Source organism: Syngnathus floridae, chromosome 2 (assembly GCF_059516105.1).
Source record: "Syngnathus floridae isolate MCC-2025c chromosome 2, RoL_Sflo_1.0, whole genome shotgun sequence".
Taxonomy (NCBI): Eukaryota; Metazoa; Chordata; class Actinopteri; order Syngnathiformes; family Syngnathidae; genus Syngnathus; species Syngnathus floridae.
Genome location: NC_142414.1, coordinates 25334938 through 25362375, shown reverse-complemented (window position 1 = coordinate 25362375; position 27438 = coordinate 25334938). Strand labels below are relative to the sequence as shown.

The window sequence follows — 27438 nt, the reverse complement described above, 5'->3', positions numbered from 1 at the left end:
CCGGTGCCTTAAAATAGCTGACGCGCATCCATAATGCACCAGCAGCAGGACTCTGCCCTCAGAGGCTTTAAATGGGACAGACAGACTGACATGTGCACGCCATGCTTGGCTGCAGTTCCCAAAACAGAAGCCATTTTCTGTTTAACTTTCAAACCTCCATTCATTCATGTTTTATTCACATTTACTGCTCATGTGGAATTGGAATGGATGCCTTGCTCCTTCTTTTCTCGTTGCCCCCCCCCCCCCCTCCTCCACACACCACCACCACACTGTTTCCTTGCAACCCATTCTATGAATTATGAATTTTTGCTGGTGAGTTTCACAACTGGCACAGTCATCTTTTTTTATTTGTATGCATTTATTGATTTATGTTACACTTCATATTTTTTTTTTTTCATACTTGAATGATGAACAAGGATGGAGCTGTTTTTAGCACAGACTCATAAACACGATGCGGATTTTGAGCTGGCATACATGGAAAAAGACAAATGATTTAGTTAAACAGTTAAAAGTGTTAAATTTCTCATCCATGCAACGACTTCTAGACACACTACACACAACCAATCCGTAGTGCTGTTGCATCTACAGTGAGTGGAAAGCCAGCCAATCATAAGGCAGCTGTGACGTCATTTTCAGTCGACAGCCAGTCTCAAAATGGCCGCCCCGTGAGGTAGATGAAAACGAGCACATTTTTCTGCTTAATTCGTATTTCACAAACAAAATGTGAACCAGAATGTCATGTTTAAACGAGTCTGGGCACATACAACATATTTTTTTTAAAAATGTTGACTTGATTTCTACTTTAAGTTACTGATTTGTTGGCACTGTAAACATTACTTTCCAATCACTGTTTGTAAAAAACTAAATAATGATAATAAAAAAACATCAATAAAAGCCAGTATCGCCTCCAGAAATATTCTTAGTAGAAAGCTGATGCTTGCTCTTTAATTGTGTTTCTTTTGTCAGGGAGGAGAGCAAGGACGATATGTAGAAGCGATAGAGGCTTGCTGACGTCACAGCAGTGGAGGGCGGGGCTGCTAGGCTGCCAAGTCCACGAGAAAGAACGCGTCCACTCATGCAACGGTGCACTCGAGTGTTGCTCGGAAGAGAGAGCGCACCATGACCGCCTAGCGGAGCCAGAGCAAGAGAGAGCAAGAGAGAGATGCTCTCCCACCTCCTCCCACGGAGTAAGTACTTTCCCTTCCGCGTCTGCTGCATTTCCACCCGTGGATCAGGAGCGCATGGATGATGTGTGAAAAACATTTCTGGATCGAAACTTTGAGGGGAACGCCTTTGGTCGGCATTCCGTGGCATCGTGTGAAGATGTCTGATGGTGCGGGTGGGTGGGCGTACTTGCTTGAGGGAGAAGGAGTGCATCTGGGACCGCGAGGGCTTCCTGTGCCGGGTCAATTAAATAGTGCATGAGACGGAGCACTAAAAGCCTGTCCCGTGAGGCGCAAAGTGCTTTCTTTGTGTGTGTGTGTGCGTGCATGCATCAATGCGCGATGCCTTGATTAAAGTTGATGAACCAGCAATGTTGACATTGTTAACCATTCCAATTCCTGCCTGAAAACACTGCTTATGTTTATCTTCGCTTTTCACCAAAGATGTTCCAATGTTGGCCAATGTGTTGTGTGCATCATGAAAAAAAAATCTTGGGAGACACCAGCAAATGTTCCAAGCCAGCACTTGGGATGCTTTAACGTTAAATATTAGGTTATGCGCTTATGTAGGGCGCCATTACATATTGATAAGTCTGACATTCCCCTTCGTCAAGAGGCACCAATTAGGCCCAACTCAAACCCAGAGCCGGAATGGGGTCAGCGAAAGTTGCAAACACGTGCAATTAGTGAAGGATGCTGCAGTGGGCAAAGCTGAATGCAGCTCCATGTGGACTAGTTAGTTAGCACCAGCGTTCATGTATAGCAGTTTGGGGAAGTCGGGGAAATGCTGTCAGGCAGAAGAGGAAAGCGAGTGAAAAAATAGAATATAAAAGTAATATGACAAAAAGCTTTAATGCAAAATGAAATTTTCTTATCCGATTAATCAATGGAAAAATCAATTCTGAAAAGATTTTATATCTCAGGAGGTTGGCTGCTTGGAAAGTAGATCTTGGTTGAAAAGACGTTGGCCTTGGTAAGGATGAAGTCAACAGTGAGAATGAATTGCGAAGATCTTCGGCTTGCTCGCTGATTCAAGCATCAGCGCGTGCCAGCCTCCGCGTCATTGCCTCGTCCTTATTGCATCAGTAGCGTTACTCTTTGCAGATGGCTAATGCAAAATGTCAGCGCGGCCGTACCATGTGGGCTTGTTGTTAGCGGTTGCAAACGAAGCTGGTCATGCAATGACACGACATCACACATTATTATTATTTTTTATACAGTAAAAACGTTTGCAGCGCCGTTAGAGTAATACCATGTATGGTTGGATGCTCTATTTGTGTGTATATTGCTGCTTTGTGAAGATTCATCATTACCGTATTTTCCGCACTATAAGGCGCACCGAAAAACCTCCAATTTTCTCAAAAGCCGACAGTGCGCTTTATAATCCAGTGCGCTTTATATATGGACCAATATGGATTCGTGGATGAGGACTAATTTATTAAAGTAAGCTTTACGTGTTTATTTTGTGTGTTGTGTGATATTAACGTTTGAGCAACATTGAGTTATTGATATATTGTTTTCACTATTTTGAGTGTTACTATATTGTGATTGCATTCACGTTTGAGCAACCTTGAGTTATTTATTATATGCGCCTTATAATCCGGTGCATCTTATATATGAACAAAGTTTTAAAATGGGCCATTCATTGAAGGTGCGCCTTATAATCCGGTGCGCCTTATAGTACTGTAACATCAATGCTAATCTCTGTTAGCTTGCCTAGGACATTTCACATGATCTGTTAGCATTAAGCTAGTTGTGTAAATCAGGGATGTTTAATTCTCTTTGGTTGGACATAATATTAATAATAATAATAATAATAATAATAATAATAACAATTATTATTATATATATAATAATAATAATAATCCATCCATCCATCCATCTTCCATCTTCTAATAATTATTATTATTGTTATTTCTTTTATATAATGATAATAATAATAATAATAATTATTATTATATTATATAAAAGAAATAATAAAATAATAATAATAATAATTTTAGATGAATTAAAAGCAGGCTGGAATGGTAAAACCATTTTAAAAAGTGTATTTTTTTTATCATCCCTCTTTTTGCATATTTTAACCGATGTTCTGGTGTCCATACGTTGTGATCAGAGGGGGCCGTATTAACTGCAGGATCACCCCGAGGTAACATTAGAGCAAGAACAGGGTGGAGCTACTCAGGACAGGATGAAGCTTCTCCGCTTGTGCGGTTCTCCTATTGATCCACTCAACCCGACTCTGGTTGCATCGTCAGGGGATGCGAGGATCCACCTCTACCCGGAATGCTGCCTCAGCTTCCCCTTTGCGCAGAGGGCGAGGTGGCTCCGATATGAAATTTTCGTCACTTTACTTCTGCAATAGACCTCTCCTATTCTGTAACATGTCACGAGTAATTTAATGTGTAAAACACATCTTGGGATTTCAAGACCCTTAAAATCGAAATTTCTCAATATGGACTTATACTGCATGCTCACCTCTCGCTGCCTTACTTATTTCCGTCAGTGTGTTTTTTGGGGCCTCTTGTGACAAGTGCTAAAAAAAGAAAGCATCACACCCGGCATGACAGTACCAGGAGGATAAAACAATACTGCGCAATGTAATATTCTATTTTTTTTTCTTGTTTGTGTCTACTGTACGGGAAGCTAGTTCACAAATAGATGGACTAAGTCAAGATAGCTGAGCCTGTTTCAAATTTGTTTTGCTCTTTTATGGTGGGAATTCATCAAAAGTCAGTCAACTTTGACAATCCTCCCTCCCGGAGGTGACGGTGGGAGAGGTGAGGGAGAAAAACTCGAGGAAGAGAAGATGCTGAGTTATAATTAGATTGACTGAAGAATAAAACAAATTGTGCTAATCTCCTCACATTTGGCTGCCATTCTCCTCCTCTTGTCATCATTCCCTTTCCTTAGTTTAACATTGGATTAAGCAGCAAATGAGCATTTCGTGATGTTATTTTCTCCCCGTTTCTCTTTCGCCTAGTTATCTTTATTCTCTCGCCAATTGTTCTCTTGCTTGGCGGCATTGCGCCCCCAACTCCTACTTCATGTTCAGCCCTAATGATGAAAATAGTCACCCCGGCCTGTATTGTCCACTCCAAAGAATGTGTGTGCGTATGGGCCTCAGGTTCCTTTTTTATTTCAAAAACATGTCAGAATAAAGCCCTTAAGACATGTTTTGCTAAAAGCCGCAGTGGAGTGCACTTCATTCTTAGGCAAGGAACCTTAAATGAGGCAGATGAGAGCGTGCGGCCTAGCAGCATAATGCACACCAAAGTAGCATCGTCATTGCCCTGGGTTGTTTTATTTTTTTTATATTCAAGACAGGAGCGAATACATGTTTTCGTTTAAGTGCTACACGCCGAAAAATGGAAGGATACAATGTCCACGTAGACATTCCGTAATTTAATTTACTAAACAAACTAAAGGAAGTAATGGTGCAGCGGTACCTTGAGATTACGAGTGTTTTTTCCAGATTCGAGCTGTCTTCGATCGATTTTTCTCCTGTACTTGCTTGAGATACGAGCATTTCAATCGGTGTCACACAATAAGCAGTACTTTAGCAAACACTGAACGCCAAAAAAGAAGTTTTGGGATATTAAATGTCACTACCAGTTGAGGAGAAAGAGAATTGCACATTGTAAAGTCAAGAAAAAACAGCAATAATGGATATCTTTACCTTGGAAAAGCCCACTTAGCTTAATGCTAACAAACAAGTAATATGCTAACAGTTAGCATTGATAGTTTTGACAGTAACAGAGCAATTCGTAGTTTTTATAACAGCACTCACAGGCCAAAGCCTTCTGTGGCAAAATTTGTTGAACATGATCAGTAAATAGTAATAAAATCAGTGCTAATTACGTTTTACGCCATAAGTAAAAACATAAACACAACAGCCTGACCGCAGCAAGGAAATTTGCGCCATCATAAAAAAAAAACAAATCGTGTTTGCCATTCCAGAGAGATTCACAAAATGTCTTCTAAGCTTGGCCTTATTATCACTTTTTCTCTCTTCATCTTGAATTTGTCACCCTTCTCGCAGCTTATGCCAAATTGTGCATCACTAATGGCAGACCAATGATGTCAGTCTTCAACGTGCCTTTCAAAAGGGAACACAAAATGGAAATTTGACTTTTTAATTGCTGTTCAAGGGTGAAGTAAATCCTCATTCAGCTTCCTATTTTGGAAAAAACTTTTCTGTCAGCAAGCCGTTCTCCATTTTGCCAAATTGTGCCATCGCGGTAATACCTCCATTGCTCCGCTCATGACTTAGTTTCTGGGCTGAGTGAATATCCACCATTTTCAAGTGATTAGAATCTGAATACTGGCCCGCATCCAAATACCGTATTTTCCGCACTATAAGGCGCAACTAAAAACCTCCAATTTTCTCAAAAGCCGACAGTGCGCCTTATAATCAGGTGCGCCTTATATATGGACCAATATTGAGCCACTACAGCAGGCGTGTCCAAAGTCCGGCCCGCGTCCCAAATAAATATATCTTATATATGGACAAAGTTTTGCGCCTTATAATCCGGTGCGCCTTATATATGGACAAAGCTTTAAAATGGGCCATTCATTGAAGGTGCGCCTTATAATCCGGTGCGCTTTATAGTGCAGAAAATACGCTATGTCCCCTTTTATTGGTAAAAGTGACAGCAGATCTTCCTGAATGAGCGATTGGCTGCTCCTCATAGTAGCAACGTGTGATGCTGCAAAGGCAGATGCTTGAGATTTTCCATCGGGGTGGAGCTGATGCCGAGCAAGCAGCCTTACAGTCGCTGCATCACTCTTGTATCGGAAATGACTGTAGGCAAAGCAGCAATGACAGCTGTGAAGCACTTAGGCTGATGCTGCCCCCCCCACCCCCACCCCCCTCCGCAAGCATAGGGGAGGTGGGGGGGCAATCATGTCTGACTCCAGCGCGACAGGACTCATCTTAAACAAGGTAGGTTGTGATGCGCCCCGGCCGTCTTTGTTGCTCCGCAAGGCGGGCGGACTCTCGGTCACGAATCCCCCCCCCCTTCCCCTGCCGCCGCTTCTATATATAGACCAAGTCGCCACAAAGTTACACGTTTTCCGGTGGCGCCGCTTGTAAAGAGCAAGGCAGGGCGGTTGCAATAACAGGCTAAATGGCTTGAAAGATGATTTCAGCTTTCTTTTCTACCGCTCTAGTTTGAATTCATGAGGTTGTCCGTGGAAAAGATGTGATGAAAGGTAAACTGCTTTGAAGTTCTTGGATTGGTTCACTGTTGAGCTTTTTTGCAAAGGAGGATTTTTAAAACCAACATATTGTAACCCTAATTCGTTTGGAACGGCGGTAGTTCTAATTTAATACCCATTAACAGTCAGCGTTTTGTCTGCAGTAAACTAGACCCCCTAGAGTGAGTACTAAAAATACCCCAAATGGACCCTGGATTTATTTTTAGGACATGTGTACAAAATACAAGGCACATGAACAGGAATTCACTTTTGTGAGTATCAATACCAGGTATTAGTATCGGTATCAGCCTTATTTCAAGGTGTCGGTACTCACAGTGGCATTAAAATAAAAATAAAATAAAAATAAATACATATAGTATAAAATAAACAAAATAATAATAGTAATAAAATATATGTAAATATATAATAATAAAAATAAATACATATAGAATAAAATAAACAAAATAAATATTGTCCAATGTGAATCTAGCCTTTGTCACTTCCAGTATTTGAAAGCAGCCATTCTTTTTTTTTAGGGTTCAGCCGATTCCTATACTAGTCGACCCTCGGATTCCGACCTGTCCCTGGAGGACGATCAGGAGGCGCCTCGGCGTGAAGCCGAGCGCCAGGCTCAGCTGCAGCTGGAGAGAGCCAAGGTGAGATCACGGTACTTGTCCTTATGATTGATGACGCTCGGTTGATATTTTTATACTTTTTTTTTTTAAGTCGAAACCAGTGGCCTTTGCAGTAAAAACCAATGTTAGTTATTGTGGGGCCCTGGATGAAGATTGTCCGGTCCAAGGCGCAGCCATTAATTTTGAAACCAAAGACTTTCTGCACATAAAAGAGGTGAGAGGTCATGACCATCCCTGCCGCTTTTTGACGCAAGACACTCGAAGTGACGTCTGATTTTCTGCGCTGCAGAAATACAACAATGACTGGTGGATCGGTCGACTGGTGAAGGAGGGCGCCGACGTCACCTTCATCCCCAGCCCCGTCAAATTGGAGGCCATCAGGATCAAACAGGAGCAGAAAGCAGCAGCCAGGTCAGAGGTCACACAGGCAAATGTAATTGCAGAATCATGTTAAATTAGCTGCATTAGTACATTCTGGGTATTGTGATATTTAGTTTTGCATCATTACATATTTTTTTTTTTTGGGTTTGACTTGTAAGATCAAACTTCCGATACGAGCGCTCTGCCATGTCACTCAGCTGACTTCGCTCGATGAATGTTGAGAAACATCGCTCGAAGCAACGGATATTAAAACACGGCAACAGATGGAGGGAAGTGCTGCTGCTTGTCTCATCCAAACAATTTAGTTCCAGACAAAAACGAAGGAGCGTGTACTTTTAATGCGGCGCACGTCACAGTTGACGAATTCTACGTCATCGGCCTGCTGTCGTTACCCCAAAGCCACATTTCCACAACACCTTTTAATGACGGTTCCCGTTGGCCCGCCTACTTCTTGTATCGCTCGGCTTTGCATTGCGATTTTCTCTAAATTGCCGCCTGGGGGGGATTCGCCCGAGATGACACTTAGCATTTTGTCGCTCTGCAGGAAAGGAGGCAACGCGTCATCCGGGGGTTGGAGATCCACGCCGCCATCTGCAGGTATGTAGAGCGGCAAGAGTCCAGCTGCCGAGTCGGTCCTCTTCAGGGGCTAGTCGGCTCCCAAACGAGAGCTGTACCGCGTACCGCATGTTAACAGGATGTGAAATTTAAGGCATGCGCCACATGAGCCCCTCAAAGTGCTCCACTGTGTCATTTACAAACCACAGTTAGCAAAGCATGCTAAGGTTTTGCTTAACCAAATTAATGATGGATTTCTTGATGCACTTCTTCTTGTCTGATGTTTGCTCCTTTTGTTCTGAAAGCCAAACAGAAGCAGAAACAGGTGTGTTTTCCATGAAATGAAATGTCTTAAGTGGCTCTGTCTATGCATCGGATGATGGCATTTAGTAATTCGTTTCTGCTATGTGTTGATTTTTGTCTGGCGTAGACAGAACTTGTGCCCCCGTATGATGTTGTTCCCTCCATGAGGCCGGTGGTGCTGGTGGGGCCTTCGCTGAAAGGCTACGAGGTGAGACATGTAAAGAGAAAGTCAAGCCTTAAATTTTCTTTGTAATATGTCCCAACACAGCGTTCTGATTAATATTGTGTTTGTGGAGTTAAGCAACAAAATTCATCTCAGGGGGCGGCCATTTTGTCACTTGCCGAAAATGACATCACAGGTGTCAGGTCTCAACAACCAATCACGTTTCAGCTTCAGAAAAATGCTGAGCTGTGAGTGGTTGGTCATTTTCAGCAAGTGGTAAAATGGCCGCCACCCTGAATTGGATAAAATAGGCACATTTGGGTTGTTTAATTCATTTTTCACAAATAAAACATTAATCACAACGGTGTTAAGTAAGAAAAAATGTAAGCGTGACTTCCCTAACTCGTCTTGATGTGCTTATAGGTGACGGACATGATGCAGAAAGCCTTGTTTGATTTCCTGAAGCACAGGTTTGACGGCAGGTGTGTACAGAAAAATAAAAGTTTATTTATGGCCCCTCGAGTGCATGTGACTTTATGAAGCACTTCTTCTAGGATCTCCATCACACGGGTGACTGCTGACCTGTCGCTGGCCAAGCGCTCGGTGCTCAACAAGAAGGCCATCATGGAGCGATCCAACACGCGCTCCAGCCTGGGTGAGTGATGACATCATCACCATCGAGCCATGTCTTTGTGTTCACACAATTCTTCTTCTCAGCCGAGGTCCAAAGTGAGATCGAAAGAATCTTTGAGCTGGCCAAGTCTCTGCAGCTAGTCGTCCTGGATGCAGACACCATCAATCACCCATCGCAGCTTCTCAAAACCTCTCTGGCCCCCATCGTCGTCTACGTCAAAGTGTCCTCGCCCAAAGTAGAGCACAAAGCCACCTCATAGGCCTCCACAATATGCGTGTTTTAGTAACTCCTTGTGTGTTTTTGTGTGGGCTGCACTGTCAGGTTCTGCAGAGGCTGATCAAATCTCGAGGGAAGTCACAGAGCAAACATCTGAACGTCCAGATGATGGCGGGGGACAAGCTTGCTCAGTGTCCACCTGTATGTCACTTTTGCTCCATCTACTTTTTACAACCATCAACGTACACTTGAGCCCTCAAACTGACCAAAGTTTCATTTAAGCATTTCTTTTCCAAACGGAGATTACATATCCTATTTTGTCCCACCACCAGGAGATGTTTGACGTGATCCTGGATGAGAATCAACTCGAGGACGCGTGCGAACACCTGGCTGAGTATCTGGACATTTACTGGCGTGCCACCCATCTACCTTGTTCTGCCCCCGTCAACCCGGTCCAGGACCAAAGTGTCGTCACCCCTCCTTCCGCTAACTCCAGTCAACAGGTATGTTAGCAAGCCCATCATCATAGCATTTATGTTGACGACGTATGTCCAACAACTAGTCGTGCTTGTAGTAGTTATAGTAGCAGTAACTAACTACTACCATGTTTCCTAGTTCTCTGAGACTCAAGAGTTAATCGAGTGACCACTTGCGGTGAGTCTTCCTCTTCTGCTGCAACATTCGATGGCCAAAACTCACTGATGTTGCAATGTGCTCTCCTCCTGCGGAAGGCCCGGGGCAGCCTAGAGCGCCACCATGGGGTAGCAGCAGCAGCAGTAGCAGCAGCAGCTTCTCTCCACCCTGAGTGAGAAGAGGGACAAAAGGCAGAAGCAGCTGGAACGTGCGGAAGCGACACAAGATACGGTTTGGGGTGAAACAGACGGAGATCCTGCTCACCGCTGCCCTCTAGGGGAAAGTCACTTGCTCCCGACGCCACATGACAACTCAGGGTCGCTTTCTGTACACATTCTGATAACCTTCTGCTACACACAGACACACACTGACAGTTGACACTGGTTAGGATGAGACACCTGTCTGTCTGTCTGTCTGTCTGTCTGTCTGTCTGTCTGTCTGTCTGTCTGTCAGAATGAAGCCCACAACACATGTGAAGCTCGACGGGAACACTTCAACAAGCACTACTATTACTCCTACCGCCATCGCCATTACAACTAATAACTACTACCAGTACCAATTAACAAAAAGCTACTACTCAACTACTACTAACAACTACTATTACTCCTCACTACTCGAATTAATACTACTATTTTTACTACAACTGCTACTACTACTGCCATTTAGTACTATCACTAATTGTAATGACTACTACTCAGTAGTACTATTAGGACTAGTATATTACTTTTACTACTGCTAGTAGTAATCGCTGAAGTGGGAGTAGTAATAATACTACTGCTACTACATTTACTACCACTAACTACTATTATCGTAATAGTAGCCTGCTACTTCTGCTGTCTTTACAACTCCAACTATTAGTAAAAACTGCCGTGAATAGCACCTAGTAGTACTATACTACCAATTTTGATTTACTATCCACTACTACTAGTAGTACTATCACTAGTATTTACTACTACTAATGCTAACAATACTATTACAAAGATTATCTGCTTGTACTGCACTGGGGAAATGTTGAATTTACTGAAATAAAATCATCTGGATCAGATATATTTTTAAAAGTAAACTTTTTTTCAAATATACCTATGATGATGACAGAAGATGAAGTAAATTCAACACCTTTTTTTAGTGTGGTGGCTACTAGTAGATCATAATTGTGGATATTTCTACTAATGCCGCTACTTGTGGTTGTAGTTGTATCCCATTATACTACTAATTAACAAATACTTTTCTGATACTGTAAATTATTAGTACCAAGGTACCACGAGTACTATTTCGAGTACGGCAGACGCTAAGAGCAGTAAGACACGCACGTTTTTCTCTGTCAACATGTGTCGTGGGCTTAAGACGACAAACACAGGTGAAAGCTCCTCACTAACTCCGTCTTCCGTCTCTACCGAGCTGACATTCCAGTTGAACCAAACGCGATTCCTGAAAATGGCACAAATTGTTTCTAGGCGTCGACACGCTAGCGGTCGACATGCTAGCAGCCCACAACGCGGCGGAATCTTGAATTTATCGAGTTGCTTGATTTCCTTCCGATCCGCCGGTAGCCTTTTTTTGTATAGTTTCTTTTCTACACTAAATGTAATGTAGTCATGGATGACATATCTTTCTTGCACACCGCCATGCATGTCAAGCACAAGACTAGCAAGGGAAACAAACTTCCTGGTAGCCATTAGTCACTTTTTATGGATGTACAACTGCCAACGCCTCACTCACTCATTTGCATCTTTCATGGCGTCAGTCATATTTCCAAAAAGGTCAGAGAAGCAACTCAAAACAAAGCATTTCTACCAAAAGGCGTTTATGTATATTCAGGGTCACATAAATCAACATTGATATCAACGTTAATATCAACAACCAAAAATGCTTAGTCAGACAAAACCGCAACAACAAATCAACATGAGTAAACTTTGATATCTGATGCTATTTTAAGATTTATGGCCAATTCGAAATGACTTTTCCTTAAGCACTTTAATGGATTTTGGAGATTTTGTGTTGTGAAATTGGAAATGACTTGGTATGTATAGGCTACATCATTCCAAAACATTTTCTTGTATCATTTGAAGCATAAAAGTGATCATAATTCATGGTCAGGATGACAACCTGTTGTGGTATATTTGAGTTGATACAGTTTTTCCATCTACTCCTAGTAGCAAATTGCAGTATCTATATAAAAAATACTGACATGAATGAAACTACAACTTAGTCATTTTGATGACTTGAAATGCATTTTTACAGTGTAAACAAATTCATAATGTTATATTTTCTTTTATTTAGCCTCCTGTCATGGAACACCCATCAGCTGGTTATTATTGTAAATAATGTAACGTGCATGACATCATTGTATTGCAGTTTCATCAGAAGGGCTTGGCAGGATCACGTGACTCATCCAATGTTATCAAATACGTTATCAACGCTTCATTGTACAGATTTACGATGGACATAATAGAATTATAAATTGTTCTGATTAGAATGATTATCCAACTGCACACAAACTGATAAGAGAACGCATGTTTTCTTTTAATGCTCTCCACATTTTAGAAAACAGTGGTACTGCCAAGTTGGACCCCGATCTTTCCAATTTTGGTCTTAAAGTGGAACAATTTTGGTTGCATTCGCCTCTTTTAAATCCAAACCGATTGTTTCAAATCTTTTTTTTTTTGTTACATATTTAGGCTAACGGATGCCAAACTGGAAAGCCACTGTTTATAGATATAATTACAAAAATTTCAGGATGAGGTATTGATGAAAAAAGGTCTTTGTACTCCTATTAACGGCAATTTATTAAAACAGGATTCAGAATCTTAATAATATACAATAAATAAAATAAAAGCGTGATAGGCATCCTACTGGAGCTCACGAGACTCAAGCACACAGCTTATATATTTTCTGCCGAGAATTTGTTTTCCAAAATGCCAGAGCTGATTCTTTGCTTCCATGAAATTGGGCCTGAGCTGCCTAACGTTTGCGGAGATCCAACTTCAAGGTGCCACTGAAACATCTTCAGTAGTGTCCTGCTTATCAACTTTCGTACCCAAACGTGGTTATGGTTCTAAAAAAAAAACGCAAAGCACACTTTCTTCTAGGAGGTTCTGTATGCAATACAAAGTAGAGCATTGCCCTGAAACACGGCTGAGACTATCAACCTCCTCAGGTCTATCGTGGAGTATGTTTGCACTACACTGTATTTTTCTTGTCTGCTTTATGATGCAATAAATGCACTAAGTTCGGATCTGGCGTCTCAGGCTTGATAGGCCAGCAATGAAACATATTTCACGCTGCAATTACACTGTGTGTCCGCTAGAGAGCAGCATATGCTCCATTTACTCGGTAATTTGGTTTGCTTCTGGTTTTATTCCTTTCATCATGTGCATAAAATGAAAAACATTTGGAAAAACAAACATACACATTATACATATGACAATATAAATTATACAATATGCTAATATAAATACGGTAGTATCATAATACCCACAATTGTAAATGCTGTCCACCTTGTTTATTCATATTTCTCCCCTATATCTATACATATGCTACAACTTAAGCTCCTATTGCCGTTTGAACCGTTTGGATTTAATTTGATCATGAACTCAAGAATGTGATACCCCGATCGACCATTTGGGGGAGTCCTTGCTCCTTTAGGATGAAGTAATTTGATGAGGGCGGGGTCATCCTGCAACACCTGATTGAAATGATCAACTTATAAACCAGTTTTTGCAAAAGTCTGATAACAATCCTGATGTTTTGAATCTGGACTGGATTTGGCCTAACCTAATCAATGGTAAGTTATTGAAAAATACTTGTTTTTGTCATTTCTTTAAAAAAAAACATTGATTTTTTTTGTTGCTGATTTATATTGCGCTACTGAGGTTGTGTTGTGGTGATCATAAAATTTTATAGTGTTTTTTTTTTTATGTCTTCCTTGAGCATTGTTGTTGCCTTGTTTATGGGGTTTTGTGGTTTGGGGATTTGTTGATGAAAGTTTTTTTTTTTCCACTGGCCCATTTTTACATGGTAAAAATCACATGCCAGTATCACACATATTTTCATGCAGTTTCTCACTCTCAGTCCAGTGCCGATTTGTGGCTCGTTGCTTCTACTCACGGCCGCCCCTCATCTACAAAGCTAAGCTGGGCGGGGTGCGATGCCTCTCCCGGCAGACTTGGGAGGCCTTCCTTGGTCACCTTCTGGATGTCGAGCTCGTGGGGTGAGTGTGTGGAAAATGACGGCTGGGGGTGAGAATGGCAGAAAGGGTGGAGCTGATACTGGGACAAACTGCAGGATGTTGGTTCTGTTAAGGATGATAAGAGAGAAGGGATGGAGGAGGACCAGGAGGGGAGCGGCATCAACTTTTGCTCAGGTGGAGAACTGTGAAGTGATGAGGGAGCTGAGCAAGGTGACCCAGCTGCAGGATTACCAGGAGCGATGATTCGTGAATCGGAACAGTGAAGGTGGTCAAACTGTGTGCTCTTGCAAGCGTCCAATTGGAGCGGAGTGGATGACGGTTCAGCTATCAGGACGCATTGAAGGTGTTGGTCATCTGCGTGCTGGGTAAAAAGCGGCGGCGCAGGGGAGCAGGTGTGCGAGGAGATGCTAGGAGGCGGGGTTACGGTGCTTGGGATCAGCAAGGTGGAGGGGTTGTGAAAAAGCGGTTTGAGAAGTCGGGTCATTTCCTGAAGCTCCTGACTCACTGTGGTGACCTGGCGAGAAAGAGCCTTCATCTGGTGCGGGCGTAGAGAAATAAATCAAAGAGTTCAAATTTGGAAAGATGGTGGGGAAATCAAGAAGTCTCACCTCGTGTTTTAGCTTTGTGATCGCCTGCATCGTGTCGTCCTCGTGGTGTTCGTCTGTGGAGGCAGAAAGTGATGAGACGCAATCCCTTTGTGCAGTAAGTGTTGCTTCATGGCTTACCTGTGGCTGAATCGGGGTCGGATAAAAAATGTCGAGTGGCATCTGGGGAGAAATCAAACTTTGCATCCGGACTGCTTTGATTTTCTGCTTCAATGCCATCTACAAAGCTGAAATGTGAACAAAAAAATAGCAATACAGAAAGCGTAAATGGTAAAATATCAAGGATTCGGCATTTTGACAAAAATACACTCCTAAGACCAATTTTAACCGTCGTGACATCATTTCGATGGATTTTGATCCACTTCTTCAATTTAAATTTCCACACCTTGCTGGAGGGCACAAATTATCACTGGAAGAACAATTTTTTTCTGCACACAATGTACATACTATAACTCACATTGTTTACATTTTGACATCTCATATTGTTGGCTGTCAAGGTCGGTTCGTCATTTTGACTAACAGCTTAGCTAGCCATTTAGCCGCAACAACTGAAAAACTCACAGATGTAGCTTTTCTGTTTAAATTTAAATTCATTATTGAAACGTGGTTTAAACGCAATGTTAATTTAGTATTCGCCAGCTAGCTAGTTTGGTTTGCTAGCTTTCGAGATAATTTACTAGCCACTTAGCTTGATAGCTACTCTGGCTAATTCAACCTAGGGACATCCAATAGTTTCCTAAAATAAAGTTTACGTACATAGTGTAATTCTTTGAGATTTATTTTGTCAATAAAGTTCAATTGGAACTAGCAATCAAACTCTGAAGCCTCTTTTTGAAGAATTTTGAAGACCTGCCAAACTGCGGCTTATTCTGAAAAGATGAGGTTGCTTATACATCGGCCATGCTGTAAGAAAACAAGACTGGAATCCCACTGAGATGAAATGAAGATACACTCAACAGCCTGCTTGGAGAGCAATGATTGGTTTCGTACCGAGGGCTAAGCTCTGGCTGGAGGCAGCTGAAGCTCACCACGGGAATCTGCAGGCCGGCTGGCCGAGCGTGGTTGCCCGCTGGTCTGAAGGGTCTCGGCGGGAGCAGCGGCGAGCGCAGAGGGGAACGCAGGGGAGAGCGAAGACCTCGGCCCAGTCTGGCCAGCGGTGGCATCTTTGGGAGAGCTGAGCGTTCCCCTTCGGAATTCGACCCTTCCTCCACCTCCTTAATGGAGGGCAGCTTCTTCACGAGCCCTCCATTGCTCTCGCAGTCAGCCTAAATTTCGAAATATGAGAAGGGATACATCATGGAATCCAATCACTGATTAAATTGATTTCGAAATCTGCTGAGCTTTTCCGAGCAGGAACGCTTCCCCCCCCCATTCAGCGTTCCTCTAGAGCTCCACTTCATTCACTAACATCGAAGGAGCGCTCTCGTTAAGAAGCAAGCACCATTCACTCTTCCATCTGTTTTCCGTCCCTCGCCACCATTTGGATCTTCTCCATCCAGTCCACGTGCGAGCAAGTATTTTTAGATCGGTTTAAATTTAGCTGAGGTTTTGCTCTGAGGGAAAGGGGGGGAGAAGAAGAGGGGGTGTTTGGGATTTCATTCTCAGCGCATGTGCGTTCTGCACGTGCCGCTGCAAATGTGTCTCTCTCTCTTTCTCCTCAAGCGTGTGTGAGAATGTCCGAATGAACAATGATGTGCTTGGTTAGGTGTGTGTACAGTAGTAAACATGAGGAGAACCAAATTTCATCCTCCCTCCCCCTGGAGCATCCTTTCATCTCGATGTCACGGCAGCTCATCTGCATGTTGTTCTATTATTATCCAGTCAGGGGTGACCTCTTCCTCTCCACGGTGACCCCTCCCCCCTCCCCAGCACTATATTTAGCCCCCCACACTGGATGGAAAAAGCAGGAGAGCAAGTCTAAAGACTAACTACCCATGTGTGAGTCAGTTGAGATGTTTCGTTAGCAAGACGAGGAGATGCAAAATGTGCACGCAACAGCTGAGAGCCATCTGTAAGCGTCTGGCAATGAGAGAAATTGTGTTTAGCTTGCGTCTTGAAACGTTGGCTTCAAGTCAAGGAGAGGACTTGATCCTGCCCCCCCTCACCCACCACCAGTCCAGATGGCTGAGCTTTTTTTTTTTTTTTTTTTTAAACGTGTAACGCCATCCAAAGCAAAGTGTTGCATTTAAGAGCATGTGGCTGAAAGCTGAGACAAATCTTAAAAATAAAAACAGATGGATTCAAGTCATGATTGGGGATTTCATTTGAGGCATTTAGAAAATGAGATTATTTCGTTGCAGGAGCAGAATTTGGAATGGTGATAACAGCGATTAATTGGAATATTTTTTTTTTTGCATGTCGAAAATGCAATTATAAAATAGACTGCCATATTTCCGCATAAATATTCATGGCCTGTTTAATCGAAAAAAACTAATCAAATTAAATGGAATTGAATATAAAATGTCTCCATCGCTTCTTCTAACAAATTGAGAAGGGAGCCAGTTTACAAAAATGGCCGTTGTTATCGTTAACGATTTTTTTATGAAGCCTCTAGCAACCGATACTGATGTTCTTGTTTACCTAAAAAAAAATCTGAGAAAATTACACAGTTAGATTTTTGCATTCCAAACCAGATGCAGAACATGCTTAAGGCATATACCATCTGGTTGGAGAACATCTTGGCAACCCTCAGGCTATATGGAGTGAGTCTCCTGCGTACCCCCCACCTAGTAAATTCATAATTTTGTCCGCCTCACCGTACCTCGGCGCTATGTCCTTCCCTGAGGTTGTACGTTAGATCATGTTGGATCTCTGTAAGGAACTTCTGGGCGTAGTCTGGGTACAAACAGAGAACCTCCCGAAGCCCTTTAAGGCTGATATACTGCAAGTCGCAGTAAGTTAGAGCCTTCACGCAGGCGTTGGTCTTAATTACTTCTTCCTGAGTCAGACAGTCAGAACCAATTAGGTCGCCTCTTCCTAGAAGGAGAAAAGAAATACTTGGTTAAAAGTGGAGCTGTTACTGTTTTCATTCATGCTGCAAACGAGGAGCGGCTGCAATGTTATTCTTCATTCAGGGATGGAGATGAAATTTGAAAAAAAAAATCTCCATTTTTTTTTTCTGTCTCCTCCTGCATCGCATCCCTTCTGCTAAGCTGTAAATCCAAAGCGGCACTGCCAAAGCAATTTGTGTGTGTGTGTGTGCAGTTGTGTTTCTGGGAGAACAACACACCCCCTGTGAATTAACACTCAGGAGGCACCAGTGAGTGTGTGTGTCATCATGTGCATATACCCAGGCCAAAATAATAATGAGGGCAGCACCCACTTCATTATTTACACCCTAAACACAACCAGCTAGTTTGTTTCATATCTACAGCTGAGCTGATTTCCGAGTGTTGTGTTGCAGGACTTGGCCATGGAAAGGTTTGGCAGGAATGTTGCAGATGTAAATGATGTTGTTCATTCCCTGCTCTGCAATAGTATATTTTATTCATTTAATGACTGGTAATTGATATTGTGTTGTGATATGAAAAGACTTTCCGGTTGTAGTATCTGATTATCAATCAGTTTCTTCCACCAAGGACAAAAGCAAACAATATATTTTGCAAAAACTCCATCTATGCTTTTATGCTTTTATTCTGGTTTCTTTTTTGATTTTATTTTTAGTCTTGTTTCTGTCGCACTTTGAGATTCTTTTATGAAAAGCGCTTTACAAATAAAATTTATTATTATTATTATTATTATTATTATTATTATTATTATTATCCATCCGATTCTATAGCATTTGTCGTCATTAGGGTAACTTGGCTAAAGTCAACTTTGCATACATAAAACAAAGACAGTTAAAACAAGAAATTGAAAATATAAGAAACAGTTGAGGCCCCGGAATTGAACCCTGTGGAACACCGTATGACAGCGGGGTCATGCAACTCTACGGGATTGTTTTGTTTTGCGTTCTCGCTGTCATTCTCGCTTGTCTTAAAACTAGTGGTACTCTCCAAGGTCCTGAAAAATCAGTGCGCTGGTTTATCATTATCACGTGAAGCAGAACAAAAGTTTTTTTTTCTTACCCAGAATGGCGAGCACGGTGTTATCCTTCAGCACTTCCATGGAACCGGAGCACACAAAGTAGATGGCTTGCAGGGCGTCACCTTGCCGGATAAGGAATTCCCCGGGAGCACAGAAAGACGTCTTGATGATTAGTGAGAGTGAACGCAGGCAACCTCTGCTGGCTGACTCAAAGAGTGGCAGCTGGAGCAGCTCCTTGTTCAGGTGCATGGCAATGTCAGCCCTCAGCTCATCTGGAAAGTCCTTCAGGAGCTGGAGAGTGGATACAATACAAAATTAGGCTGACTTGAATGTGGCTACAAATATGTATAGTGGCCCCTTGGGATCAAACTTTCATTTACCGTATTTTCTTGACTATAAGGCGCACCTAAATACCTAAAATTTTCTCAAGTGCGCCTTATATATGGACCAAATTCCTAAATTTAAACTGGCCCAAAGCATTGTGTCATGAAATCAATCACAAGTGGACCGCTGAAGACTATGAATCATGAATCAAAAAGACTATGGATCATTATTTTGCGATTATAAAGTAATTTGTTGCATCTGAAGTTAAAATAAAAAAGATAAAATGGAGAATGATTTGATTTGGATTAAAAATCTGACATGATGCATTAATGGTGCGCCTTATAGTCCGGTGCGCCTTTTATAAGGACAAAGTTTTAAAATGGACCGTTCATTGAAGGTGCGCCTTATAGTCGAGCGCCTTATAGTCCGGAAAATACGGTAGTCTGACCACGCTAGGAACTCAATACATTCGTATCCTAAATAATCTTTGCCCATTGAAATGAACAGGAATGCCATTAATCGGTTCAATAAATAGAAAAATAAATGTTTTACCTCACTGACATCGATGCCATTGTTGACAGACCAAGTTGTCTGGAAACATTCCATCATACGCTGCTCAAGGGCTTTAGGCAGCCGGTGCACTCTGATGAAGTCCTTCAGATCCTTAGTGCGGGTGTGGTAAAGGGAACGGCGTGAATACATCCTCTGGATGATGGCGGTCACATTTCCAAATACCACGGCGTGCATTAATGCTACGGACGAGAAATGAAAAGGGCAGAATCAGCAGGGGAACTTTTGTTGTCTGCCCAGCCCGATGCTACGCACACCTCCGATCAGCATGGTGCAGATGGAGAAGATCTTCTCCGAATCTGTGTTGGCTGACACGTTGCCGAAGCCGACGCTGGTCAAACTGCTCAGAGCAAAGTACAGCGACGTCACGTAGGAGCTCCGCACGGATGGCCCACCGCTTAACGCCATGCCTGGCGCCCTTAAACGGGACCTGCTGCTGTTCCACTGGGTTGCACCGAACAAACCCGACCCGGTCAATGGCTCCAGGCCAGAGCTGTTCCAGTGGCTGGAGTTAATCAGTTCTGGTGTCACGGTGGTTTGAGGCGAATCGGAAACTCCCAGTAGGGAGGTCAGCGGAGATGAGAAGTATGGTGTGCCCAAACGTTTGGCGAGCTCATGAAGCCAGCCTGTTGGGGGTGAAGGGTAAAAGGTCAATAGCAATTTCCCTGCTAAACAAATGTTTTAAACCGGGCCACTAATTTGGCTGTGCTCAATTTGTCATTGTTTGCTGGCGGCTTACTTCTCTGGCTCTCTTTATTTTTTTATTTTTTATGGTCATCTGCCTTTCAATCTTTTGACAATGAATCGTTTAACACACAGGTGTCAAACTCAAGGCCCGGGGGCCCAGATAGGGGGCGCCACATCATTTTATGTGGCCCGTGAAGACAAATTGTGCATCAAATTCGTGTGTCATTACTAGAATTGCAAATTGTCTTCACTTTTAATACCTTTTTTTTATATTTGACCAGTTTTTACTAGTCTGATTTGTTTGTTTTCTAGCTTATACTGTATATAATATGAGATGCTCATACATTATTTTGGGTTGACAGTCATAATGGCCCTCTGAAAGAAACTATGACTACAATTGGGCTTGTTCATGAAAGATAACTGTTAGAATGATTTTTGAAATTGAAAGAGGTGTAACGGATGCCAGCTATGTGATAGTTCGCAAAGAAATCTTAAACCCAGGAGGGGAAAAGCCAAGGCTTCCAAACCACAGGCCAGTCTAGCACTTTGACTTAATATAACGTTACACAGCGCTGTAGCTAGCATGTGGTACATTAGCATTGCACAAAACAATTAATCACTGACTCATGTGACCAAGAATAACAGCAAGGCACTCACAGCATTGTTGTTGTTATTTTCTTTTTTTTTTTTTTTTTTGCCGTTAACACAGTTGGAGGTGAGACAGATCGCCATAATTAGGTTTTCTCACAAATGCATGCTCTCTGGATAAAATTATTTATTTGGCCTGTCTGCGGAGGATTTTGACTGCTTAGTATGATTAGCATTACTTTTTTTTTGCATTCACCAATTTATTCAGTCATAAAGCCTAAAATCCCCCAGATGATGAAATTAAATCACTTTACTCATCTCCTGACTTAGCTTGTAAAAAAAAAATCAATGCTAAGAAATTGGATCATGAAACTAAATGCTAATGGAAAATTTGGCAAGCTTAACACTGCATATAAGTTAAGAGAGAATTTTTTTGCTTGTGTGGAATGAAGTTACGAACCTATATCCCAAGAGGCAGGGCTGTTACTTTCAATCTCGCTGCGGCCAATGAAGTACCAGACACAGGCCATCCAGTGGGCCAGTAGGGCAAAAGTGGACATGAGCAGGGTGAGGACCACGGCGCTGTACTGGGAGTAGCGGTCCAGTTTCTGCAGGAGTCTCAAAAGGCGCAGGAGACGGACCGTCTTCAACAGATGCACCCCGAAGTTCTGGGTGATGCACAGATGGAAGGAATGAAAAAAAACAATACCCAAATTCACTTTATGATAATGATTTATTTACTACAAATAATGTGTCACTGGTCACCTATCTATAATAATAATAATAATACATTAAAAAAAAATAATAATAAATTATATTGCACTTTACATTTGCCAGCAACCTGTAGTGACAGTCAGAACAATAAAGAAAAATCCAGTGTCCATCCAACAGAATGTCTTGGTTTATAAAATGACGTCATTAATTCAACCACGCCCCCAATTTCCGCACGGTATAAGTGTTGAGATTTCTAAACGCGGAAGCTTCAGTGCGGAAATCATGGCGGACGAGCAAGTACAATAGTTTTCTTTTTTGTTTTTTTATTTAGTTTTAGTAAATGTGTGTAGAACAGTTCATTCCAAAACTGTTAACGATAGTTAATTATTTTATACTTCGATTGTACTGAAGTGTTGCTCATATACAGTAGATGCTCTTTACTGCCTCCTATTGTCTGGGAGAATATCGGTGGCGCGTTCAAGCGTCAAGCATAAGACTGTAATTTTGTGTTCTACTAAACAAACCCAATTCAACACTCCTTAAGTCAATTTATGACTTAATGAAGTAAGATTTATCATGATTTAATAACTTAATGTAATCTATATGTTACATTTCTGTTTGGTAATAGTTGGGAAACATTGTTAGACTCACCACGCTGATATTGAACGCATAGAGCAGGTCGAATGGCAAAGCGGCGATCAGATCCACAAAAAGCCAGGATGTGACGTAATGGATGCAAATGGAGCGGGCGTCATACACGACCTGACCCGACGTGCTCACAAAGGTGGTGCGGAAATTCAGTACGATATCTGAAACACACCCGAAGACACCATGTGATTTATTTGTATATGTTAAGGCCAAAATGAAATCATGACTCCAGACCCTCACCAATCATGAAAAGAATTTCCACCAAGATGTCGCTGACACTTGGCGGGTTTCGTGCTGTCGAAGCCCCGTCCTCTCGTATCTCCACTGCTGTGAAGCAGACATTGTAAGGAACCGTGACGGCCACGTAGAAGGTCGCCAGTAATATCAGCCAATCCCAGCCAGCCTTGAATGTGCCATAATGGAGGAGGATGAAGCGGGACTTCTGGATCTCTGCCACTTTGTACTCTGGCACCGGGTTGGCATTGGCTCCCAGAACGCTCTGAAACAAGTGACAGAAGGAACGCCGTGTGAAGTCAAGTTAGCGTACTTGCTATATTTCAGCCAAGTTAGTCGTTACTTTTGTAGATTCTCACATTGTTGATATTCAGCTTGCTCTTGGTCTTATCTTGTTTCTGAAGATGTCCAGAAAGCTGGTAAAGGACGGCTCGACTTCGGCGACGCTCCATGGTGAAGCCTGCCGGGTGGCTGATGGGTCGCACCTCCAGGCCCGTCTCCTCATCTGAAACGTGGAAAGCATGGATGGATGATGATCAATACACGACAATTGTTTGATGGTTCAAGTGTGATTTTGGAGCTCACTGGTGTCAGACTCATTGTCAAAGTCCAGGTCTTTGTTCTCTGTGATGTCCTTCTGCGAGACCAGGAAGAGAACCACCTCACTCTTCTCATTCTTAATGGGCACAATGTCCAGCAGACACCAGAACTTGGAACCTACACAAAGTTGGAGAGTGGATTTAAAAAGTCTACACACCCCTGTTCAAACAGCTGGTTAAGATCAATTCATTTTCCCCCACAAGTAATGTGATTTGAAAATAGAAATCTTTAATCGTTGAAATAACTCAAACAATGTGGTTGCATAAGTGTGCACACCCTCCGGAATGTGGCTGTGTTCAGAGATAAGTCTCTTTTTGTGTTTTTTTTTCACTGAGTGTTAATTGGAACATGCAAAATTGAATTCTAAATTTCAGCTTTGAACCATAACAACATTTTGGGGGTATCGGTTTATCTGCGACTCTGCCCGGAAATTGGACAAGGGTGTGCAGACTTTTTATATCCATCGTTGAGGCAAGACGTAATTTGATTTTCTTACCGCTTTTCTTGTATAGGATGATTTCAGTCTTGAACTCCCGCCGCTCATCCAGAGCTCTCTGCATCTGCGAGGTGAGGTGGTCGCTGGTCTCGCCACCGTACAGGAAGTGACACGTGCAACTCTTCTGCATGAGCTCACCGCGGGCAAAGCCGGTTAGTTCACAGAATCCATCGGAGCAGTAGACGATGGGGTAGAGCGTTTGGACTTGGGCGTTCCCCAGCACAAAGTTGCTGTCTGGGGAGAGCAAAGATAGGATTTTATTATGAGCTTCTCTGATTGCTTTTGTAAATCACTATTATGGGAGAACAATAAAAAAATGTTATCGTTTGTGTACAGAATTGGATCCTGACGTTTTTGTTGAGTCAGCAAACAGTTAAACATATCAACAGTAGGGAAATTGTAGACAATGATTGCCTGTGTGCAGTTTTATTAAGATGTTGTCATTTCAAGAAAACGCAATTAATAGTGCCTGCACGGCGCTCCCCCCTTTGCCTCGGCTTTTGGGTCATCCCGGATTCTTCAAACCTTTGAAGAGTTCTGCTTGGGGAAATCTAAATGCCTGCTGGTTTCCAATGAACTGTCTCCGTTCACTTCTTTGCTACTCTATTGTTCTTTCCAAAGGTACTTTGCTCAGCCAGTATTAGGAAGCCAGTGGCAATTATCCAAACTAATTACGAGAGGGAAATGTAGACGTGAACGTGCTGGAATGGCAGTTGTGCATAATTCATCCTGGAGCAGAGTGAGCGAGTACGCCGTTCTTTCCAGAGGGTTCGTTAACGTCCATTCATGAGTGAATGTGGAGTGAGCCCAATGTTCACTTTGAAGGATGTCAACTGTAGTGGAGTGACTAAATGAGGGGGGGGGGGAGAGGAAAAAGTCATTCGTGCATGAATAAAGCACCAATAAAGCTCATGTAAATGCGTCGGCTAGACTTTAATCAGACTAGAAAAACAAAATAAATCTTGCTGCCTGTCCTGTGAAATGCAGAAATCAGCATTAAATGTACCAATTTTTCTCATTTAGCCCCGACAATATTTATTTATTTATTTATTTATTTATTTATTTATGTATTTATTTATTTATTTATTTATTTATTTATGTATTCATTTATTTATGTATATATGTATGTATGTATGTATGTATGTATGTTATTTGTATTTATTTATTTACTTATTCATTTATTCATTTATTCATTTATTTATTTATTTATTTATTTATTTATTTATTTATCTTAGTTGTCATTTTATTATTTAATTGTTTAATTATTCATTTACTGTATCATTATTTTATTATTTTACTATTTTATTATTTTATTATCTCATGATATTTTTACTATTGAATATAAAAACATCTTGAATGATTAAATGGGTTTGTAAAAAAAAATGTTTTGCGGACCTCATGAGATCCGAGGAGATACTTTGGAATGTCAAACAAGCTGGAAGATCATCACCAGCAGATTTTTTTTTTGTCGTCATGTGACAAACAATCTTTGACACTGCATGAAATCCTGCGCTCATGTGTGACCTCTGAAATGTCATCACACTGCTGCTTTTCTATTTCTTCTTCTTCCTGTAATATCTCCGGAATATGTGTAAAAAAGAAGCTTTTCATTTACAGTGCATCCATCCACACGTTTCCTCCTGTGAGTTTGCACCTTCGGTTTGGTGTTGCGTAACAACGTGAGCAACCAAAACTCCAAATTGAGTGTTGATTGTTCGTGATCTGTGTGTAGAAATGACTTTTACACTGCATTTGGATAAAAGGACAGCGCTTATGAGAAGTTGTGCAATATCCAAATCGTGTGTATCACTTTGTTTTCATGTCAGATCAAGGTCATCCAATTAAAAACCTGCAGACCAGGTCTAGGCCATGCTCAGTTGTTGAGGTGGCCGCATTTGTTAAATGTGTTCTACTTCTGGAAAGAAAATACATCCGGAAAGCAAAAGTGGAATAGCTCAAGTGGGCAAAACCATAAAAAAAGCAATTTTTCATCTAGATGAAAGTAGTCCTTGTTGATCGATTCCACTTGGAGTTGGCACAATTCCGGAATGATAAATACGCCATAAATCATAAATTAAAATCAGCCCATGCATTTCTACTGCAATACAGTACAGTAAGCTAATTTTTTGTAATTGACCTGCAGGGTGTGATTTTACTTCATGACTTGCTCAAGTGCCGCTGAGTAATTCATAAATGTTTGTGGGCGTGCGCGCGCGTTCTGCGAGTGTGCCATCATTCATCAATTCACGTTCAATTAGAAATCCAATCAAAGCCACTTGTCATTGGTTGATCATTAAAGTGACGACGTCGAATTATGTGAAACATTTTTGCAACTCACGTGTCCCGTCGAAGCGAGTAGCGATGGTTTCCAAGAAGGTGTTCTGTGGTGCAATCAGACCCCGCATCACGGGCATCCGCGACCGGGTCGAGCCGCGTCTTTCCCGGCGTTCCGAGCCATGACTCTCGGCGGAGGTGCTGACGAAGCCCGGGAGAAATCTGGACGTGGTTCCCGGCGCTCCTCCTCCTAAACCCTGGAGGAGGGCGCCGAGCCGCGACACCCGGGACTCCACGGTCCAAATTTGACCAGCGACCGCCGAGCAGGTGATGAGAGAGCGCCCGTGCAGGATGGAGAGGATGAAAGGTGCATGGAGAGACCACAAGGAGGATGGTCACATTTACGCACGGGTGTGCTGCTGCAATCCTCCTCCTCCTCCTCCTCTCCTTTTCTCCTCTCTCCTTGTCGACTAAATGGTTGCCCCCCCCCCCACCTCCTAAATCACCCTTTCACTCAATTGCTGTCATTCTCAACCCTTCACGCTTTGATTGATGGTCTGACTAAAAAGGGCATAATGACTTTGAATTAGCTGATCAGTTCTGTAAATATTTCCTAGTGAATGTGAAATAGTTACACGGTGGAGAAGTGGTGGCTCACCGCTTGCACCCCAACACTTGGCTGAATCCAAATGTGGATTCTGCAGGGGCATTTGTGCACTGCATGGGCTTGAGCAGGGTTCTCTTCAATCTGCATGAGGTGCACACCGGCACAGCACGCCTGCCTGATGAAGCCTCATGGGGTTGGAGGGAGGTGTGGAGGGGGTGATGGAGAGATAAAGTGGAGGAAACGAAGTGTCCTTCACATGTGCTCAGATGAGGAGTTTGACATTTTTTTTCGACTGTCAGTACAAATCCATTAAGCTTGGGGAAAAGGGAGGAAAAAAATCCTGGAGGAATATAAAATATGAAAGAATATTGCGGGGGGGAAAGGCTGAATGAGTGAATATGCAAATCCGTAGATGCCGAACTGCAAATATGCAGACTGTCGTTTTAAGTTGTAGTACCAGCAATCACCGCTAGATGCAGACACGTCTTAGTTGGGCTTCCACTGGGTCGTGCCCAATGCTGTCACGTGACTCGGCTGAATATACTTTTTTTTTGGAAAGCTATGCAGGGCAAACTGTATCTTAAGAATATTAAAATTTTGCGTGAGTTGTTTTTGGTGAAAAATATACAATATGAGTTTTTGCACTTTAATGTTTGTTTTTTGCTCAATAGTTTTGGATAGTGGGTATTTCATACGTGCATTGGTAAACATTATCTTTATTATTGTGAGATAAATTTATGTATGTTGCCCATATTTAAAATAACGCTCCTTTTGTGAGAAAATAGGGCCCTCTGCTGGTCGTTAATTTTTAATCGTCCTCTCCCATAAATCAGTCATACACAGAACATGCTTGCTGCGTGAGAATAATTTGCAGCGTTAAATCCTTCATTTAAATGCTGCTTTGTTTATCTTGCTAGTTGCTTTTTCTTCTTCTGCGTCACTTTTTGGCGGGGCGGTTGTGTTGCTGTAGTTTCCTTCTGCTGTTCTTCCTCCC

General features: G+C 42.2%; 2 protein-coding genes and 1 long non-coding RNA gene across 5 annotated transcripts; 2 read left to right on the top strand and 1 right to left on the bottom strand.

Annotated features, from left to right (window-relative positions):
* Positions 1 to 393: 393 nt before the first annotated feature.
* LOC148402769 (voltage-dependent L-type calcium channel subunit beta-4-like) lies at positions 394 to 13117 on the top strand. Its single transcript, XM_088397714.1, has 16 exons — positions 394 to 670; positions 967 to 1187; positions 3280 to 6108; positions 6899 to 7018; positions 7089 to 7211; positions 7287 to 7408; positions 7923 to 7975; positions 8239 to 8258; positions 8364 to 8444; positions 8823 to 8881; positions 8954 to 9054; positions 9117 to 9268; positions 9355 to 9450; positions 9582 to 9752; positions 9865 to 9903; positions 9981 to 13117. Exons 3-15 carry the CDS (start codon positions 6070 to 6072, stop codon positions 9892 to 9894), a joined length of 1167 nt encoding a protein of 388 aa, XP_088253840.1. The 5' UTR covers positions 394 to 670; positions 967 to 1187; positions 3280 to 6069; the 3' UTR covers positions 9895 to 9903; positions 9981 to 13117.
* LOC148402767 (voltage-gated delayed rectifier potassium channel KCNH8-like) lies at positions 11593 to 26240 on the bottom strand. 3 transcript variants are annotated; one of them, XM_088397543.1, is made up of 16 exons: positions 25902 to 26240; positions 23564 to 23797; positions 23053 to 23184; positions 22827 to 22972; positions 22474 to 22732; positions 22237 to 22394; positions 21332 to 21539; positions 19854 to 20222; positions 19579 to 19778; positions 18744 to 18993; positions 17438 to 17652; positions 15667 to 15941; positions 14797 to 14903; positions 14680 to 14732; positions 14303 to 14606; positions 11593 to 14176 (listed from the first exon to the last, which is right to left on the bottom strand). In XM_088397543.1, exons 1-16 carry the CDS (start codon positions 25975 to 25977, stop codon positions 13986 to 13988), a joined length of 3177 nt encoding a protein of 1058 aa, XP_088253669.1. In that variant the 5' UTR covers positions 25978 to 26240; the 3' UTR covers positions 11593 to 13985. The 3 variants fall into 3 exon arrangements, with proteins under 3 accessions (XP_088253669.1, XP_088253664.1, XP_088253655.1); XM_088397538.1 differs by having other exon boundaries at positions 11593 to 14606; positions 19854 to 19936; positions 20027 to 20222; XM_088397529.1 differs by having other exon boundaries at positions 11593 to 14606.
* On the top strand, positions 13468 to 23901 carry LOC148402768 (uncharacterized). The gene is made up of 2 exons (XR_015862918.1): positions 13468 to 13666; positions 22872 to 23901. It is a non-coding gene; the product is annotated as an uncharacterized LOC148402768 (long non-coding RNA).
* Positions 26241 to 27438: the final 1198 nt, after the last annotated feature.

Excerpts from the sequence above, each read along its gene's own strand:
- LOC148402767 (XM_088397529.1), bottom strand. The coding sequence starts at position 25,977 with ATGCCCGTGATGCGGGGTCTGATTGCACCACAGAACACCTTCTTGGAA. Across the intron at positions 23,185-23,563 it reads CATCCTATACAAGAAAAGCG|GTTCCAAGTTCTGGTGTCTG; the intron begins GTAAGAAAATCA and ends AACTTTGTGTAG. Across the intron at positions 21,540-22,236 it reads ATGCGTTCAATATCAGCGTG|AACTTCGGGGTGCATCTGTT; the intron begins GTGAGTCTAACA and ends TGCATCACCCAG.
- LOC148402769 (XM_088397714.1), top strand. The coding sequence starts at position 6,070 with ATGTCTGACTCCAGCGCGACAGGACTCATCTTAAACAAG. Across the intron at positions 6,109-6,898 it reads CAGGACTCATCTTAAACAAG|GGTTCAGCCGATTCCTATAC; the intron begins GTAGGTTGTGAT and ends CTTTTTTTTTAG. Across the intron at positions 9,269-9,354 it reads TCAAAGTGTCCTCGCCCAAA|GTTCTGCAGAGGCTGATCAA; the intron begins GTAGAGCACAAA and ends CTGCACTGTCAG.